The following is a 21,569-nucleotide window of genomic DNA, read 5'->3' as shown; positions in this document are numbered from 1 at the left end:
CAGTCAATTAGTAACTTCAGTTACTTTGAGATTAATATATTCTTAATAGCACGTGAAATTACACTGGAGTAAGAGAAAGATTGGAGATTTAAATTTTAAAAAGAGTTATTCAGATGCTTTGTCTTGGTTACCTCGACAAAAGTCAAGGACCAAGGTCCCTGCAAGAAATCCCATCAGTCCTCAGAATGAATTTTGTTACAACTGTTTAAATATATTTTTGTGATGAAATCTGGTCATGAATATTATTTAAGGGGGAAGAAACTTCTTTGGAGTGCTGAACTTGGGATAAAAGTAGAGCTGGATTATTTATTTATTTATTTTAGGTTTATTTGAGAGAGACAGAGGCAGAATGAGTGGGGGAGGAGCAGAGAGAGAGGGAGAATCCCAAGTGGGCTCCATGCTGCCAGCACAGAGCCCCACTTGGGGCTCGTACTCACGAAACTGTGAGATCATGACCTGAGCCAAAACCAAGAGTGGAATGCTTAACTGACTGAGCCACCCAGGCGCCCTAAGCTGAATTATTTTTTCAGGACCCATAATAGGGTTCAAAATTATCATTATTCACAATTAATTTTAATTCACAAATAGGAGATGAAATGCTTTTCAGAGAAGACTTGTTTAAAAATCAGTTTTACCTTTCTATAAGGGTCTTATGGGAAAGAAAATGAGATGCTAAGGAGCTTTAAGATTTAAAAAAAATTTTTTTTAATGTTTATTTTTGAGAGACAGAGAGTGAGCAGGGAAGGGGCAGAGAGAGCAGGAGACACAGAACCTGAAGCAGCTCCAGGCTCTGAGCTGTCAGCACAGAGCCTAACATGGGGCTCGAACTCACAAACCGTGAGGTCATGACCTGTGAAGTCAGACACTTAAGTGACTGAGCCTCCCAGGTGCCCCGGAGCTTTAAAAGATTTTTGAAACATTCTATTTTATATTAGAATGAGCTAAATATGTTCCTATTTTTATGTTGCTACATAAGAACTGGTAAATCCATGTTTATCTTTACTCAGTCACCATATAACAAGTATTACTAGGTACTAGATTTCGAAACAAAAGCTAGCCAAGTCATAGAGTTTTAATCTTTTCGGATGGGTGCTTAAATTCCTAATAAATACATATGCTTAATTCTTTAATAACTATCTACTATATTACTCTATCACAAGGGTCATTAGTTATCCTATTTATTGACTATATTACTTATAAACTCAGGTAGAAAAGACAAGTGATGACTAACAACTGCATGGCAACACTGATGTGATACCCAAACTAAAGAAATAACACCCTATGCTTCTCAATCTTTTGAATCAGATTTAATTGCTGGGTCAAATGATAAGGTGGGAAGGGAAAAAAGCAGACTTTCTTACTTACCATATATGTAACAAGTTTTAACTAGCTTCTTTATTTTACTGTTGCTGCTATGAAATATTGAGTAGATAAGAGAGGACGTCTGTTGGTATGTATAAGATATAAAGAACAATATAAACCACCACCCAGCTTAAAGCATGGAGTGCTACCCTTTCTTTTGAAGCCCCTCCATATATCTTCCCAAATCCTTTCCATCTACCCATCACTGAAACCCACTATTCTAAATACTGCATTTATCTTTCCCTTGCTTTCTGTTATGGTGTGCGTGACAGATTGAGAGTGAAAGAGAACATATATATTTTTCCTTTCTACTGAAGTATCACACTTATATAGAAATGTGCACAAATCATAAATGTACCATTTGATAAAAGTTCACAAATTGATCAAATGCACATAATGGGCACTTTATATCTCTCTATACAGAAACTTCCCTTGTGCCCCACCTTCCAGCCATCCCAGCCAAGAAAACCACTACCCTTGGTTTTAAACACCATCTGTACAATTTTTTCCAAATTTGCACTTCAAAATAATATCCTGCTTAGTTAATATTACAGTGACAAACTTTTCCAAAGTGTTTTTACTAATTTGTACTCCCGTATTCTAATACTGTGTACTGATCATTTCTTTCTTTTTCTTTTTTTTAAGCAGGCTTCACTCCCAGTGTGAAGTCCAACACAGGGCTTTAACTTACAACTGTGAGCTCGAGGCCAGAGCTGAGATCAAGAGTCATTCGCTTAACTGACTGAGACTCCCAGATGCCCCTATACTGACAATTTCTAACACAGAGTTTTCTACTCAGTCTGGTAGGGAGACAGGCACCTCACTGTAGTTTTCTTTTCTGTAATTTTCCTTTCTTCTACTTCCTCTTCTTTTTTTAATGTAAGCTCTATGCCCAAAGTGGGGCCTGAACTCACAACCCCAAGATCAAGAGTCACATGCTCTACTGACTAAGCCAGCCAGGCACCCCAATTTTCATTTCTTGATTACTAGTCTGGTTGAGCATTACTGGTCATCTGTTTGTTTCTTATTTTGGAAAAGGCCTGATTAAATCTTTTAATCATATTACGTTTTACAAACTATTCAAATACTATAAATGATACCCTAATGTGAATCCTACTTACTATGTAAAACACCAACAGCTTTATTTTTTTTTTTAATTATTTTTTTAAACGTTTATTTATTTTTGGGACAGAGAGAGACAGAGCATGAACAGGGGAGGGACAGGGAGAGAGGGAGACACAGAATCGGAAACAGGCTCCAGGCTCTGAGCCAACAGCCCAGAGCCCGACGCGGGGCTCGAACTCAGGGACCGCGAGATCGTGACCTGGCTGAAGTCAGACGCTTAACCGACTGCGCCACCCAGGCGCCCCATCCAACAGCTTTATAGAAAAATATTAAATGCCATCCTTAGAATCATCATTTACCATGAAGAGATCATCATTACCTGCTCCTTAATGTCCTGTAACTGCTGTTGCAACTTTTGCACATCTGCATTGACATTGGTATTATCCTTGTCCTTTTGTAACACAGGAATATTTCCACTTGCTATAATACAAATAAAATATTTTAATGTTATGACTGTTTTGACATAGCAATGATTTTTTTTTATTTCTAAAATTATTACTACTTTATTAAAAACCAGACTATTACTAGAATCCCCTTAAAATTTTTTTTTCACTCATGGACAACCAATACAGTAGTGACATTCACGTTATACTCCTTCATTTATAATCTTTAAAAAGAAACAGGTTTGCACATTATTTTCTAATTCTATTTAACTCAGCTAGACAACAAACTACACACAGACTTCTGAGTTCTCCGAGGCGCTTCTACTTGCTTCCTTTGGCAAGCTCACAAACACATTCTATGCTTGTTTTCTCTATTCCTGCATTTTACAAAGCCAAGATGGGAGGCAGCACAGCACTTTAGCCAGTTTGGGCAGCAATAATCATAAAGTCTCTTAGATGATGTTTAGGAGAACACACAAAAACCTAACCTCCTTCCTTTCTTCCCGGCCCTCCTTGTTACTGATTGGAGATGAGGAATTCCATGAAAGAAAAGATGTGATCAGTGGGTCTACTAAACGGAGGGAGCTTTTTTTTTTTTTTTTTTTTTTTTTGAGAGAGAGAGTGAGAGAAAGGGAGAGAACAAGCAGAGGAGAGGCAGAGGGAGAGAGAAAATTCAAGTAGGCTGCACGCCCAGTGTGGAGCCCGATGTGGGGCTCAATCTCACAACCCTGAGATCATGACCTGAGCCGAAATCAAGAGTTAAACCTTTAAATGAATGAGGCACCCAGGCGCCCCTAGAGGGAAATTTTTTATTGCACTTTTCCTACTCTTTAGACTTTTACTCTTTTACTCTAGTTAACTTGTTTCTGGGATTTTAATTCTGCTCTATCAGTGATAAAGACAAAGAGCCCTGAGCAGAATTGGCTACACTAATGTTCTTCCTCGTGCATACATAGAACAAAGAAATCAAAGGTACCATTCCAAGCTTCTATCTAGTGCAAAGATGAAAAATATTTTTATACAGCTATAGTACTGAAAAGGTTGAAAGTAGGGGGCGCCTGTGTGGCTCAGTCAGTTAAGGTTCTGACTCTTGGTTTCAGCTCAGGTCATGATCTCGATGTTTCATGGGTTTGAGCCCCCACACTGGGCTCTATGCTGGCAGCATGGAGCCTGCTTGGAATTCTCTCTCTTTCCCTCTCTCTTCCCCTCCCCCACTCACACCGTCTCTGTCTGTCTCATAATAAATAAATAAACTTTAAAAAAGAAAAGAAAAGAAAAGTGCTGGAGAGGATGCGGAGAAATGGGAACCCTCTTGCACTGTTGGTGGGAATGCAAACTGGTGCAGCCACTCTGGAAAACAGTGTGGAGGTTCCTCAAAAAAATTAAAAATAGATCTACCCTATGACCCAGCAATAGCACTGCTAGGAATTTACCCAAAGGATACAGGAGTGCTGATGCATAGGGGCACTTGTACCCCAATGTTTATAGCAGCACTTTCAACAACAGTCAAATTATGCAAAGAGCCTAAATGTCCATCAACTGATGAATGGATAAAGAAGATGTGGTTTATATATACAATGGAATACTACTTGGCAATGAGAAAGAATGAAATATGGCCTTTTGTAGCAACGTGGATGGAACTGAAGAGTGTTATGCTAAGTGAAATAAGTCATAGAGAGAAAGATACCGTATGTTCACTCTTATGTGGATCCTGAGAAACTTAACAGAAGACCATTGGGGAGGGGAAGGGGAAAAAAATAGTTACAGAGAGGGAAGGAGCCAAACTATAAGAGACTCTTAAAAACTGAGAATAAACTGAGGGTTGATGGGGTGTGGGGGAGAGGGGAAAGTGGGTGATGGGCACTGAAGAGGGCACCTGTTGGGATGAGCACTGAGTGTTGTATGGAAACCAATTTGACAATAAATTATATATAAAAAAATAAATTAAAAAAAAAATTTTAAAAGGTTGAAAGTAAATAATTTTTCATCTTTCCACTTCTTTACTGAGTTACATTTCAGTTTATCTACAGTTACTCTGTCCCGAATAAATGCTATTCTATAAAATACTGACATGCACTAGGTGAAATCTGCTACACCCAAGAATGAGATGTTAACACTTATATAACTGAAAAAATAATTTGTAATATGCTAATTCACCAAGATACTCTAAATTTAATGTTAAAAAAAAGCAAATTTTCTTTAAGCAAGAACACAACAATTTTCTTTATATTACACATGGAGGTTTCTTAAAAAACAAATGCTCAAAGTTCTATAATCATACTGCAAGCTAGAAAAACACAATCTCAAGTTTCCTGTGATAAGAACAAAACCCTATCTGTTCCTCTGTAGACTGAGGTCACGTACCTTGTGCTTCACAAGCCAACATTCTACTACACATGAGAAGAGATGTTCATGAAAGTCCCAACAAGACAGCGAAGTAAAAAAATACACTTACAGATGTCATCAGTGGCATCTTCTGAACTTTTCCCTCCACAACACATAATGAAAGGCACTCTTCGTTCAACTACTGCCCGGCACTGCACACACTTCTTCATCAGGCTAGCACAGTCTGGAAAACAGCAATAGGATACTTCTTACAAGAGACAACATGATAAGAGGGTTGGCCTTTTTTGTTCATTTTTAAATTTCACACTAAGATGGGGCACCTGGGTGGCTCAGTCAGTTAAGCTTCTGATGTCGGCTCAGGTCATGATCTTGCGGTTTGTGGGTTCGAGCCCCACGTCAGGCTCTGTGCTGACAGCTCAGAGCCTGGAGCCTGCTTCGATTCTGTGTCTCCCTCTCTCTGCCCCTCCCCTGCTCACGTACGCTCTCTCCCTCTCTCTCTCTCTCTCTCAAAAATAAACAAACTTAAAAAAAATTTAAGTTTCACATTAAGATAAACATTAAACAAGTTCTATGAATACACAATTCTATCTTCTTAAAATGTTATCATCTTACAAATGTATATTCTCTAGAGGCAGCCTCTAGAAGAGAGCACCCCTTGTCATGAAAATAATGACATTTTCTAGTAATATATTAGAATAAATTGTCAAAGTTGTTTTTCTGGGTTTTTAACTTTTTTTTTTTTTTTTTTGAGAGAGAGAGAGGGCATGTGTGAGCAGGGACAGGGCAGAGAGAGAGAGAGAAAGAGAGAGAAAATCCTAAGCAGGCTCTCTGCACTGTCAGAATCCCAAAGTGGGGCTTAATCTCACGACTGTGAGATCATGACCAGAGCTGAAATCAAGAGTCAGACAGACGTTCAACAGACTGAACCACCCAGTCACCACCCCCCTTTTTTTCCCACCTGCAAATAAGCACAATTTTATTTATCCCTTTTCAATATGTACACCTTTTATTTTTTTTTCATTTTTTATTTTTTTTCATGCCTTGTGCCCTAGCTAGTTTTTTTTTTTCAACATAATACTTAATTTTATTTTTTTTTAATTTACATCCAAGTTAGTTAGCATATAGTGAAACAATGATTTCAGGAGTAGATTCCTTAGTGCCCCTTACCCATTTAGCCCATCCTCCCTCCCACAACCCCTCCAGTAACCCCTAGTTTGTTCTCCATATTTATGAGTCTCTTCTGTTTTGTCCCCCTCCCTGTTTTTATATTATTTTTGTTTCCCTTCCCTTATGTTCATCTGTTTTGTCTCTTAAAGTCCTCATATCAGTAAAGTCATATGATATTTGTCTTTCTCTAATTTCACTTAGCATAATACCCTCCAGTTCCATCCACGTAGCTGCAAATGGCAAGATTTCATTCTTTTTGATTGCCGAGTAATACTCCATTGAATATATATACCACATCTTCTTTATCCATTCATCCATCGATGGACATTTGGGCTCTTTCCATACTTTGGCTATTGTTGATAGTGCTGCTATAAACATGGGGGTGCATGTGTCCCTTTGAAACAGCACACCTGTATTTCTTGGATAAATACCTAGTAGTGCAATTGCTGGGTTGTAGGGTAGTTCTATTTTTAGTTTTTTGAGGAACCTCCATACTGTTTTCCAGAGTGGCTGCACCAGCTTGCAGTCCCACCAACAAAGCAAAAGAGTCCCTCTTTCTCCACATCCTTGCCAACATCTGTTGTTGCCTGAGTTGTTAATGTTAGCCATTCTGACAGGTGTGAAGTGGTATCTCATCGTGGCTTTGATTTGCATTTCCCTGATGATGAGTGATATGGAGCATTTTTTCATCTGTCAGTTGGCCATCTGGATGTCTTCTTTGGAGAAGTGTCTATTCATGTCTTTTGCCCATTTCTTCACTGGATTATTTGTTTTTTGGGTGTTGAGTTTGATAAGTTCTTTATAGATTTTCAATACTAACCCTTTATCAGATATGTTGTTTGCAAATATCTTCTCCCATTCTGTCGGTTGCCTTTTAGTTTTGCTGACTGTTTCCTTCACTGTGCAAAATTTTTTTATTTTGATGAGGTCCCAGTAGTTCATTTTTGCTTTTGTTTCCCTTGCCTCCAGAGATGTGTTGAGTAAGAAGTTGCTGCGGCCAAGATCAAAGAGGTTTTTGCCTGCTTTCTCCTCGAGGATTTTGATGGCTTCCTGTCTTACATTGAGGTCTTTCATCCATTTTGAGTTTATTTTTGTGTTTGGTGTAAGAAAGTGGTCCAGGATGCTGTCCAGGTTGCTGTCCAGTTTTCCCAGCACCAGTTGCTGAAGAGACTGTCTTTATTTCCATTGGATATTCTTTCCTGCTTTGTCAAAGATTAGTTGGCCATACGTTTGTGGGTCCATTTCTGGGTTCTCTATTCTGTTCCATTGATCTGAATGTCTCTTCTTCTGTCAGTACCATACTATCTTGGTGATTATAGCTTTGTAATACAGATTGAAGTCTGGGACTGTGATGCCTCCTGCTTTGGTTTTCTTTTTCAAGATTGCTTTGGCTATTTGGGGTCTTTTCTGGTTCCATACAAATGTTAGGATTATTTGTTCTAGCTCTGTGAAGAATGATAGTGTCATGTTGATAAGGATTGCACTGAATATGTAGATTGCTTTGGGTAGTATCGACATTTTAACAATATTTGTTCTTACTATTCAAGAGCATGGAATCTTTTTGCATTTTTTGTGTGTCTTCTTCAATTTCTTTCGTAAGCTTTCTATAGTTTTCAGTGTATAGATTTTTCACCTCTTTGGTTAGATTTATTCCTAGGTATCTTATGGTTTTTGGTGCAACTGTAAATGGGATCAATTCCTTGATTTCTCTTCCTGTCGCTTCACTGTTTGGTGTATAGGAATGCAACCAATTTCTGTGCATTGATTTTATAACCTGCAACTATGCTGAATTCCTGAATCAGTTCTAACAGTGTTCTGGTGGAATCTTTTGGGTTTTCCATATAGAGTATCACGTCATCTGTGAAGAGTGAAAGTTTGACCTCCTCCTGGCTGATCTGGATGCCTTTTCTTTGTGTTGTGTGATTGCAGAGGCTAAGACTTCCAATACTATGTTGAACAAAAGTGGCGAGAGTGGACATCCCTGTCTTGTTCCTGACCTTAGGGGGAAAGCTCTCAGTTTTTCCAAGTTGAGGATGATATTAGCGTTGGGTAATTCATATATGGCTTTTATGATCTCAAAGTATGATCCCTCTATCCCTACTTTCTTGAGGGTTTTTATCAAGAAAGGATTCTGTATTTTGTCAAATGCTTTCTCTGCATCTGTTGAGAGAGTCATATGGTTCTTGTCCTTTCTTTTATTGATGTGATGAATCATGTTAATTGTTTTGCAGATATTGAACCAGCCCTGCATCCCAGGTATAAATCCCACTTGGTCATGATGAATAATTTTTTTAATGTATTGTTGGATCCAGTTGGCTAATACCTTGTTGAAGATTTTTGCATCCATGTTCATCAGGGAAATTGGTCTATAGTTCTCCTTTTTAGTAGGGCCCCCCTTTTTTTTTTAAATAAAAAATACTTCAAGATCTTAAGGCTTGAGAATAAAGAAGGAAGATACTTTTTATAAGTTTTAACTAATATAGAATTATAAGGTTGCTCACATAATTTTCTAAATGTACTTTCTATTGTAAACAGTTTGTCTCTAAAATTCCTAAAATATGTTGAACAATTCTCTTCCTTCTCTATCAAATTGATGTCATTTATTATGGAATTGTTTAGTAACTACTTGTTTAATGTAGTAGCCATGAAAATATCAAAAATATATCATAATGGGCTTTCTTATGTTATGTATCAGAGGAATGCTCTCCCATCCCAAGAGGAAATACCTAGGCAAAATTACAGGTCGTGGATTGTTAATTCTATATCTAAAGTTATTAACTAATTACAAAATAACATCCTGCAATATACCCTTCCTCATTAGCATGTATTATCAACGTATACTCCATATCTTAGTCTATGTACCAAGTGTCTTTATCGTCTCAAAAACAGGGGGGACAAAAAAAAACCCAGGAAAATTGTGACAGGTATCCAGGGATAATTTATGTAGACAAGATGGGGCGTACGCTCCTAATGGTGCTTGCACTGGTGGACAGAGAAGGATTATCAAGACCAATCTCATGTCAAGGCCCAGACAGAGCTGGGTCTGATGCTGGCCTATGCACGATGCACTAGGTAGGAGCAAATGCTAATAGAAATCTGGTTTGGGATTTGTCTTCAATCTGAGAGCACATTTTTTCCTTAAATTTAGTCGATTAAACTAATTAATTAATTTGATATGTAACAATTATTTGAAATTCTTTTAAGTTAGACTGTTATACTGTTTCTACAAAATCTTTCTTACTCCCCCCCAAAATGGATACAATCTCTCCTTCCTCTGGTCTGTCAAGGCATTTACACTCTTCAAGGCTTCAATACAATCTACTTCTTAGGGTTGTTGTGAAGATAAGTGAGGAAGTATTCTAAAAGAAATTAAAATGTCTGGTACCAGTCAAGAGCTTAATAAAAGTTAGCTATTCCTCTTGTTATAAAAGTTAGCTGTTACACTTGTTACATCTGAATACAAAGACAATGTAAGAACGTTGGGAAACTCCTGGGGAAAACACCACAATAAGGCCTGAGAATCTGTATTATCAACTACTCATTATAACCAGCTTTCAAGTCTCTTCTGTAGGTATCACTTTGTTCTATCACATGGGTCAGTAAACTACAGCCTACAGGCCAAACCCAACCAGGTCCCTGTTTTTATAAATAAAATTTTAAGGAAGAACAATCCCGCCTATTTATTTACATGCTGTCTATGGTTGTTTTTGCACTACAATGGCAGAGTTGAGCAATAGGAAAGAGTTAAGTACTTACTACGGAAACCATGTGGCCTATAGAGTCAAAAATATGATTTGACCCTTTACGGAAAAGGTTTGCTAGCCCCTAGACTATGAAAACTTAAGTAACCTGAGCTCTTTTTACTTAAGACAGAAATCTCTTTCCACAAGCCCTCTGACAGTTGATAACAGCCATTATACTAGTCTTTGGAAAACAAAACCAATTACTTGAGGCAGAATGTTATAGGAGGAAACCTTGATCCTTTATTTAGTTAATTCGCTGCCTATCAGAATGAAAAAAACCACCAAGGTTTAAAACAAATCTATGTCAACTAAATTAATCTATCATATAATCTGTGTATTACTTAAATATTACACTGAAAATCAATACCTATTGACTAAACTATTTTATAATAGGAAACACCATGCTTTACTTTGAGCTCATTTAAGTAAAGTATAAGTTGTTAAACTTGTTTAAAATCCTTCACTGACAAATGAAACCAGCAAAGGGAAGAGGAGAATGTTGAACAGTGCATGAATTTGAAAAGAACAAGAGGGGGATATAAAAAGGAAGGGACTCTGAGATAGTATGTTTAAAAGATATTTTAAAACATCATGAACTTTCAATATATCCTCCAAAACAGCTCTTTTAACATAACGACTAAGAAAGGTTAAGAAGGCCAGACAGTATAGCCCCAAATAGTTGCTGTGGGTGATTCAGTAGTGGGGGAAAAAAGTATGCAGGAGAGGCAATATTAAGGTGAAAACAAATGAAGATGTGCTAATTTTATATGTGAAAAGGCCTAGACTAAATGTTTCAAAATTCATTTTTGGAAATAAATTTCTATTGTGTGTGATAAGAGATCATTTTGTGCTGATACAAATGAAATCAAAATGTGAGCTGGTAGAACATAGCCTGTTCTGCCTTCTCTAACCTCAGAGCAAGGAGGGACATAGGTGACATTGTACATAGTACCGAGGAAGAGATGGAAGGTACTAGAAAGGCTGACCAATGTTTTTGCTCATGGGTTATATATATATAAAAACAAAACAAAACAAAACAAAAAACCAAAAAACAAACAAACAAAAAAAACCTCAAAGCTATACTTTGTTTCATTTTCTAGTTCTATAAAAACACCAAGGAAGTTCTGTACAGGCTACTTACTCTCACAAGCACACATGTGTCCACAAGGTTGAAAAAGAACAGCTGCTTTCTTGTCAGAGCATACCACACATTCTTCAATCTACAAAAAAAGAGGTTACAGCATAAGTGTGAACATGTACAGATAAATCTTGTAACTCTAACAGTTTCTTTTGTATCCAAGTGTATTTCCTCTATAAGGAAACACTCTTAGCACAGTGAAACTTCACACACTCTACTTCTCTGTCCCTGACTCTCTGGGTTGCTCATTTTTTCACCTTTATAAACTCTGGCCCTTCATAGGTTCTATTTCCATGTTAGTCTTCCTACCTATCCTAAAGAATGATAAAGAAAACTCCATTTCCTCTGTGGTCAGAAAGACCAGAATAGACTTTAATTCTCTTTTATTCAAAAATTACTTTGAAAGAAAAATAAAAAGAACAAATAAAGGAGTATAAAAATAAATCTAAGATAAGCTAGATTTCTAATATTAATAAAAAACCAGCCAGATTAGCAGACTGCTAGGGCCCAAGGGGAATTTTTCTATTTATCCACATCCAAGGAACTCTACCCAACATATCCTTTTCTGGGACCTAGTCAGTTCTCCCATGCTGGTGGGAGTCCATGGCTTTGGCCTGTTCTTTCTCTATAATCTCTAAAGGCACAAGTCTTCCACTATCTATTCATAATATTCCTTAATTTTACCTTCTCTTCATCTCCACTTCATCTGAGTTTTGAGTGTGTAACTATTTCTCAACCTTGGCTCTTGGTTTTTTTCAACCCCATCCCACCCCACTGCCCTTGCATTTTTCACTTGTTCTCCCCCCTTCTGACACACATTCACATTTACCCGTATCTTGTGACACTAATATTACTGCCCCAAAATGATGACCACCACTCATCTATAATTTCACCTAACTAACCAAATTTTGCATGTGCTCTCTCTATGGACTTTCCCAATGTGTACCTTGTTATGTACATAGAATTTCTAGAGTTGAATTAATAGGAGAAAGCAGTAAGATATGATTGGTTGGGACCTTTATATTTCTGGATTCAAATTCCAGTCCCAATAAGAACAAATTACCTAACACTGTTGAGCCAAAGTTTTTTTTTTTTTAAATCTAAATGATAAAGAACAAACCCTTCTTCACAGGGTGGTTAAACCAGATATTATGTATGGAGTGTTTAGTTAAAAAAATCTTTGTAGCCTTAACATTTTTCCCCCTTTGGATTTTTTTCCTCAGGTTACATTCCCAGGAATGAAATTACTAAATCAAAGCATGTTTATTGCAAAGGTTCACAAATACTGTCAGCATGGTCTCTCAAAAACATGAACCCATTTATTCAGCCTCCAGCAGTGTTTAAAAGAGTGTGCATTTTCCACTGTCCAGGATAGCATTTTTTGAATTTTATTTATGCTAATTTGATAGGAATGATTAATGGTAATTCATAATTTTTTATTTATATTTCCTTAACTGCTAAGGAGATAAAGCTTATTTACTCCCCCTTTCTCCAAATATTAGTTTTATAATTTGTTTTATCTTTAATGAAGATGTTCATTACTCTTTAACCACTTGGGGTCACTATTTCTTTATATTCAAAGCTCTGTCGCTAACCTGGCAAATCTGGTGGGTATGTTACTTTTTGTACTTTTCTGCAGGTTTGAAAATTTTATAACTTGAAAGTCAAACTGAAAGCCTACTGATTCTTGGAATTCAGAAATGGTCTAGAAAGGTATGACAGCACATTCCTCCCTCTCTACCTGCTCCATCAATTTTCCCTTTGTAGACACTCTTGTCTGTGTATCATCACATGGGGGAAAGAGCAGGGACTTAAGAATCATGAGACCTGCATTTGATTCTTTGAGTACACTTCTTTGAGCTTCAATTTTTCCAACTGTGAATCCTAGAGTTAGACAACCAGTAAGGGTTATTCAGTATCTGGGACTCCACTTCTGGCAACCTGGGGCTCTGAACTCTGAACTTTACATCTCTCTCAAAGCACCTACAACATCCTATATGGCAAAGTAGATTTTAATCTAAGTTTACCAGCACATTACCAGTTTTTAGCAGCTAATTATCATATTCATCTCTGTCCTGACTACAAAACATGTGCTCAATAAAGATTTGTTAAAATAAGGCTTAATCCAACACAAAAAGTTTCAGGCCCAACAACAGAATGCATAGATTAATCTAAAAAATAAGAGAATGGCTTGAATTTTTACCCTTTCAGATTCTTTCCCAAACTGTTGCTTAGTGAGCAGGTAACTAAAGCAAATTATAAATACCAAGTAGAATGATCTGCATTAATCTATTAAGCAGGGATGACCTAGATAGAATGCATATAAAATGCCAACACAGCACCTGCAGTTACGAGACTGTCTACACTTAACAGACAGTTAAGTGTTGTTAGTTCATCCTTCCCACCTTTACAAAGAGACTAAGCAGCTATACACACCTTACTACTCCAAAATCCTCTATTCAAAAATAACTTCCTTGTGCCAAAAATTTTACCAAAGATTTGTTCATTTGGATCACAGAAAACATCTAGTTTTAGAAGGCTCCCTATGAAAATGTACAAAGCACCAGCAATGTAACACCTTTTAAGTCATTGCCAGCTAATTCATTATAAGAATTAGTGCCAGCTCCTTTCTAATTAATGAAGGTTAATGAACAGCTTAAGAAACATCAAGGGAATAATGAAGAGAATAAAAAGAGAACAAAAAAAAGAGTATAAACTTTATAAATGAAACCAAAGAAAACCAAGAGATCTTTTGGTTTAAGCTACTCACCTTAAGAGAAATCATTTGTAAAAAACTTAAATCTCATTTTAACACACACACATGGAAAAACTAACAAGGAAAATCAATTATTTCAGTACAACCAAAATGGGTAAGACAATATAGTTATGATAGAGCACTAAGTTACACAGAAAAAGAATGAAACCAGAAACCTAGAAACGAGTAATACTTCTCAAAAAGTAGAGTCAGACAAGATAAAAAGTTCAGAGTGGATACAGAATTTGGCCCTTGCTAACAGCAAGATGACAGACAGACTTTATTTGCCTCTTGGTGGGACACAATACAAAGTGAGTACCACCATCTGTGAGAATTTCTTGCCAAAAATGTTTAAGCTGACCCTAATCAAGCTGTTAGATCTAACTTCCAGTTTACAGGAAACACAGAGGATAAAGAAACAAATTACACAACACTCTGATAAAACAATCAAATCCAGAATGTGTGACATTCTACAAAAAACAAACAAACAAACAAACAAACAACTGGTGTTTTATGAAGATGAATGCAAGAGAGTCCGTGTACTCAAAAAAGGTGCAATATATAATAACTACAATGAAAAATGGGATTAAGTACAGCTTTAGGTTATAAAAGCAAAATAGATTGATTTTTAACTTCTATAGTTTCTATATACAAAGAAGGAAACTCAAAATTGTTTTCTTGATAAATATATAAATTATACATTCTTAAATTTAAATCATCCTTTTTTTTTTTTTAAATGTTTATTTTTGAGACACAGAAAGAGCATGAACAGAGGAGGGGCAGAGAGAGAGGGAGACACAGAATCCAAAGCAGGCTCCAGACTCTGAGCTGTCAGCACAGAGCCTGATGCAGTGCTCAAACCCACGAACCGTGAAATCATAACCTGAGCCAAAGTCAGACACTTAACCTACTGAGCCACCCAGGCACCTCAAATTTAAATCATTCTTAGAACAAAGTTTAACAGACATATGGCATCATATAATCTTATTTATCATAATTTATAATCTCAAAGAACTTCATAAAATGATAAAATACTGTATTAAAAATATATTACCTTTGTCCTTGACTGAACTTGTTCTTTACAGATGAGGCATTTCTTGACTCGTGGAGAACACAAAGAACAGGTAGCAATATGTCCACATGGGCCAAAAAGAGTATCTCTCTTCATATCTGAGCACACCATGCACTCTTCTAAGGTTTCAGAATCATTACTAATCATGGAAGGACTTCGAGAACCCACTTGACCACTAATAAAAGAAAATACTTCTCATCAATCCTATCAGAATATTTATATTACAACTTCATTAAAATATTTTTAAAACATCTAGAGCATCATTCGTATACATAAAAACAGCTTTAGTTATATTAAAAAATTAAGCTTTAACATCTGTATATGAAACACTGCACACCATATTTTTCCATTTGTATACATCTCTGCATCTTTACAGGCTTCTGATACTATTTAAATTTCAAATTGAACAAATAGCGCACCCAATGGAAAAGGGTGAATCTTCTTCTAACAAAGAAACCAAAAACACTAGCTACAAAAAATTTAACATAAACAGTTTCACTCAGAATCTGTTACCTATAAAGAACCAGCAGAGAAGGGCATAGGAATAAAACACAAATTCTAGTTAGAGCCCACATTAGTTATCCTAACTACAGACAGAATGAAGCATCATTAGAGTCCACAACTGACAGGGCACTGTGGAAAATACGTCACTGCAGCTGCTGTTTTGACATTTCTTTAAATGTATCCTTAAGGGGCATAAAATTCTACTATGGAAAGACAGAACACATCTATAAATAATTGGATACAAGACACAGAAATACATATATATGACCAACTACAGCTATACAAAAGGGATACTCTGTTTCTACCATAATCTTCAGAAACTCATGAACATCCATACACACACACATACATACACACACACACACACACACACACACACACACTGGTTCCATCTTAGACCCCAGCATTAAAGTTACTACTACAGGAATTATAGCGCTTTATATCTATATTTTGAGATATGCTCTGTCCTGCTGTAATAGAATTTTATGTTCCTCAAGGACACACTTAAAGAAATGTATATACCTCATATGAATTTCTCCATTAACAGCTCAATGTATAGATTCCAAAGAGATGTCATTTCGTCTCCACACCCAAATTAAAAGAGAGGCAAGAGAACACAAAGTTAAGGGAAAACTACCAAAATGTTGAATGGCCAGAACCAGGTATAAACGGCAGTAATAGCTGCACAGCATTGTTGGGATAAAAAAAGGAACAAAATATACATACCTCTTTATATGTCTACAATATTTCATAATAAGAAAAGCAATTGTGTTATAAATAATTAAAATTACTGACATATTTTACTTTTAGAAAAAAAAAAAAGTGTGAAATCATTTTTAGAGAAAACCCCATCAGGAATCGGTTCCTTCATGTGTTCATTCTTTCAATCCTTCAGTGATACTTAGTGAGTGAGTGTCTGTCAGGCACTGTACAAGGTGCTAGAATTATTACAGACTTTGTGTGACATACACCCTACTGGTGAGCATGTACACTGCCTCTCTTATAAAAGTCTACCGAGCACCTGGGTGGCTCAGCTGGTTAAGTGTCTGACTCTGGATTTCGGCTCAGGTCATGATCTCATGGTTTTTGAGATCAAGCCCTGCATCGGGCTCTCCACTGACAGTGCAGAACCTGCTTAGGATTCTCTCACTCTCTCTCTCTCTCTCTGCCCCTTCCCCATTCGCATTTGTGCTCTTTCTCTCTCCCTCTCTCTCTCTCTCTCTCTCTCTCTCTCTCTCAGAATACATAAACATTTTTTTTAAGTCTATTAAAAATTTCAGGGCACTTGGGTGGCTGAGTCAGTTAAGTGTCCAACTCTTGATTTCCGCTCAGGTCATGATCTCATGGTTTGTGGGTTCAAGCCCCACACTGGGCTTTGCACTGACAGCATGAAGCCTGCTTGGGATTCTGTCTCCCTCTCTCTCTGCCCCTCCCTTGCTTGCTCTCTCTCTCTCTCTTTCAAAATAAATAAACATTTAAAAAAATAAAAGTCTATTACAATTTTGAATACATCTAACATTAATCACAGCAATTTCACTAGTACTTCTTCCTATAGATGAATTCCTCTAATGTATAGGAGCACTAGAAGATCAGGCTGGTTTAGAAAAGTTTCTTAGCACTTATTATGCATAAAGCATCATATTTAGTAATGCAGAGAATAGGATACTAAGTAAGAGACACAGTGTCTGGAAAAAAATTTTTAAGGAAGAAAGCATCAACACAAGGAAGATGAGCAAAGACCAAGACAGTCTCAAGTAATCAAGTCCTCCATTATGAAACCACATGGTGCTTTACAAAGAACAGTAAGTTTTATGACACAAAATGATACAAACCTGACTTTTTCCTTATGACACTTTGCCAGTGCTTTGCAGAGGCTTGGATCAGGACAGAGATCAAGCGGCGATTGACCTTTCTTATTTCGAATGCTAAGGTCAGCACCATTGGCAGCCAAAAAACAGGCAATAGATGCTGCACTCTTCTTCTCCGCCCCCTGGGTACCAAGTCCCATTATTAACTGAAATCAAATGAAAAGAGTCATTATTTTCCCCTTAAGAATCTGTTATCAGTTCTCACCCCTAAATGTGTGTGTGCACGTCTGAGTGTATATTATATAAAAATTATATAAAAATGTCTGGAAAGAACTCACAGCCTACACAAGTATGGTGGGCATTTATGAGCTGCAGTCCTAACATCCATTCCCCTTCACTCCAGTTTTCTCAGGAATATAGTATGAGGAATGATCCACTCTTTAGTTTTACAGGTGGACCAAAGAAGGCTGAGACCAGTCAGATATCCACTTCATCTAGGTAATTAGTTCAGGGATGACAAATCAGATCAATTAAGGTCAATAAAACTCAAGACCAGGACTTCTGATTCAAGATATTGAGGAAACAGTACTCTCATTTCTTTTTTTTTTAATTTTTTTCTTATGTTTTATATTTGAGAGAGAGGCAGAGAGCAAGTAGGGGAGGGGCAGAGAGACAGAGACAGAATCCAAAGCAGGCTCCAGGCTCTGAGCTGTCAGCACAGAGCCCTACGTGGGGCTCGAACTCACAAACCGTGAGACGGTGACCTGAGCTGAAGTCAGACACTTAACCGACTGAGCCACCCAGGCGCTCCAACAGTACTCTCCTTTGTACTCAATTTAGCTCTGGAGCTGTTAGCAACTGACATGAAATAGTAAGAGGAGAGACAACAGAGAAAAGAACCAACACCAAGGAAGTGAGCCAAGAAAAGGAGAAGGCAATTAATCAGGTTTTGATTTCATCTGAGCTACTGACTCAAACATGTTATCAAATATCTGTAGAGCATCTGTAACAGACCAAGTACTATTTTTAGCACTTTCCATGAATTAACTCATTTAATCTTTGTAACAACCTTATTTTGGAGTTAATTATTTCACTCCCTCCTTTTTACAGTGAGAAAAAGGAGGTACACAAAGGTTAGAGAATTTAGCTGTGGACATAGAGAAAGGTGGCAATTCTACAACACTTTGGTCTCAGACCCCCTTTGCAGTCTTAAAAATGATTCTAAAGTTTATATGGAATGGTCAAAGACTTAGAATAAGTCAAACAACTTTGAAAAAGAAGAAAAAAGTTGGGAAGACTTATACTACCTGAGTTGAATGTTTACAGTAATTAAGACAATAGGGTTGGCATTACATACCTAAAGACACAGATCAACAGAACAGAATACAGGATCTAGAAAGACTTCACATAATATGGTTTATCGATTTGGGACAAACGCACAGCAGGCAATTCAGTAGAAAAAGACAATCTTTTCAACAAATGGTGGTGGAATAACTGGAACATCCACAAGGAAAAAAATGAACCTTGATCCATACCTAATACTATATATAAAAATTAACTCAAAATGAATGGTAGTGCTAAATGTAACAGCTGAAACGTTATAAACTTCTAGTACAAAAGGGGAGAAAACCTTAGTGTCCTTGGGTTTGGCAAAGATTTTTCAGATAGGATACTACACAAAAAGCACAAACAATGACAGAAAAATTTATAAATTAGATCTCATCAAAATTAAGAACTTCTGCTCTTGCAAAAACACTATTAAAAGAATGAAAAGACAAGTCACAGACCGGGAAGAAATATGTGCAAATCCCATAAACTGATAGGGAACTTGAATTCAGACTCTCAAAACTCAACAGTAACAAAACAGCTCAACAAAAGAATGCACAAAAGATGGGAACAGACACTTCATCAAATATATGTTAAGTACAAGCAAATGAAAAGATGTTCAATATCAGGCAGTGGTCATTAGGGAAATGCAAATCAAAATCCCAGCATAGCACTACACACTCAACATGAATGGCTAAAGTTAAAAAAGAACAACCAAACAACTTTCAACTTTCACTAAGAATTTGAAGCAATGTAGTTAGAATTAGCTATTGCTTAGTTCATACACTATATTTCTACATATGCAGTTCTGAAAAAATATTTCATCAGATTAAATTAGCCATAAATTTAAGATCTTGCATTAAAAGATACTTCCAAAAAAAAAAAAAAAAAAAAAAGATTCTTCCAGTAGTACTGAATTAAAGATTAATTTACTCACTGTGTTTTTGGATGGCTCCCATGCAGCATCAACCTTCCCCACATCCTGCATATCTTGGAGTTGACGTAGCTGAGACAAGGTATGGTGCCTCAGAGCTTCGTGCAAAGGAGTATCCCCATCTTTATCCTGAATATCTAATTTGGCACCTGCACGGACCAAAAGCTAAAAGAGAAAGACATCTCATTTGCTAAGGTCTGTCTGGCCCACAAGAAATTACAACATATCTAAATAACAGTGACAGAGCCCTGGACCTACCTGAAGGGGTTTGCCACTAAAGCCAATTATTTTTATGTTTTCGCTTGCTACTCTCAAAACTCCTGTGTCTCCTTTACAAATAGTGATGAGCTCTGGTTACTCAAATATATCGAATCAGAGAAAACAGAAAGAAATGAGAACCAATTCACAGACTCCAAGATCAAGATAACTGGGAGAAATTGAAGACTTTTTTTCTCTTTTTCTTTCCTTCCTTCCTTCTCCTTTCTTCCTTTCTGCCTTCTCCTTCTTTCTCCTTCCTTCTTCCTTCCAGATTTTATTTTTTAAAGTAATCTTTAAAGTAATCTTCATAATAAATGTGAAGTGTTCACTAAACTACAACCTCTGATATAAAATGCATAATTGATATAGTTCAGTAGATGTTTTAAGTAGCAAATATAACTTTGTTGTTAAGGCTTTGCTTATGGTACTTTTTAACGATTTTCCTAATTCTTTCTACAAATGCTGTCAGAGTTTTAGAAAAACACCATAATCAATCTCAAGCATATGGTCTTACCTGTCTTGGCAAACGGCCATTTTTTGGTGGTGTTTTGTTTTTTGGGTTTTTTTTAATTTGTTCCCAGAAGTTTACATGAGATGTCACTCTCTGACAGTGTTTCTCAAATTTGAACATGCGTGAGAATTACCTGGTGGGCTTGTTAAAGCACAGAATGCTAGTTCCCACCCCTGCAGTTTCTGATTTACTCGGTCTGAGGAGCCCAAGAATTTTCTACCAAGGTCCCAGGTGATGCCGATGCTGCTGGCTCAGCTTCTAAGCTTTAAGAATCACTGCTCTACGGGGCACCTGGGTGGCGCAGTCGGTTAAGCGTCCGACTTCAGCCAGGTCACGATCTCACGGTCCCTGAGTTTGAGCCCCACGTCGGGCTCTGGGCTGATGGCTCAGAGCCTGGAGTCTGTTTCCGATTATGTGTCTCCCTCTCTCTCTGCCCCTCCCCCGTTCATGCTCTGTCTCTCTCCGTTCCAAAAATAAATAAACGTTGAAAAAAAAAAAAATTTAAAAAAAAAGAATCACTGCTCTACAAAAAAATTTTAAACTGATAATCTTTCAAATATTTTGTCTGGAATATCAGGTTAGTCAAATATGTATACATTTGTGGCAAACGTCCAGCCTAAGTTTTTAATTATAGTTCACTCTCAATTATACAACCCTGGGATCAGGACCCTAGCCAAAATCAAGAGTCAGACACTCAAACAACTGAGCTATCCAGGAGCCCCAGGAATGTACTTTTTAAAAAACTAATTTATATATTACTTTGAAATTCTCTGATTTAATATTTTGGCAACAAAATAGTCTGGCAACAAAATTACATAACAGACTTTGAATATCAGTTTTAAGATTTTCCCCATTATAAATTAAAACTCTCTGCCCAGTATTAGCCAAAACTCATAATTTGTTCATCTAACTATGCCTTCTGAAAAATCTATGTATCATTTTCAAGACCTTCTAGAAATCTATCTGGTAAAACACACTTGTAAGATTCTTGTTAGTAAATACTTTACCCTCACAATCTGGGTGTGCTGTCGTTCAACAGCAAGGTGAAGGGCAGTTTGCTGGTTCACATTCTGGATATCGAGGTTCGCATTACCCTGAACAAGAAGAACAAAGTTTATATACTCAACATTTGACAAT

General features: G+C 36.9%; 1 protein-coding gene across 1 annotated transcript in view; it reads right to left on the bottom strand.

The window, feature by feature from the left end:
• Window positions 1-21,569, bottom strand: part of MIB1 (MIB E3 ubiquitin protein ligase 1) — a 128,213-nt gene that overhangs the window by 7,966 nt on the left and 98,678 nt on the right. The window contains exons 14-20 of the mRNA XM_011288075.4: window positions 21,440-21,526; window positions 19,667-19,828; window positions 17,428-17,609; window positions 15,074-15,266; window positions 11,268-11,346; window positions 5,326-5,439; window positions 2,807-2,907 (exon numbers count right to left, since the gene is read on the bottom strand). Coding sequence (XP_011286377.2) covers window positions 2,807-2,907; window positions 5,326-5,439; window positions 11,268-11,346; window positions 15,074-15,266; window positions 17,428-17,609; window positions 19,667-19,828; window positions 21,440-21,526 — 918 coding nt within the window. The remainder of the gene's footprint in view (window positions 1-2,806; window positions 2,908-5,325; window positions 5,440-11,267; window positions 11,347-15,073; window positions 15,267-17,427; window positions 17,610-19,666; window positions 19,829-21,439; window positions 21,527-21,569) is intronic.

Source organism: Felis catus, chromosome D3, assembly GCF_018350175.1.
Source record: "Felis catus isolate Fca126 chromosome D3, F.catus_Fca126_mat1.0, whole genome shotgun sequence".
NCBI lineage: Eukaryota > Metazoa > Chordata > Mammalia > Carnivora > Felidae > Felis > Felis catus.
The sequence above is the reverse complement of the archived record's forward strand: the minus strand, read 5'-3'. Positions and strand labels throughout refer to the sequence as shown.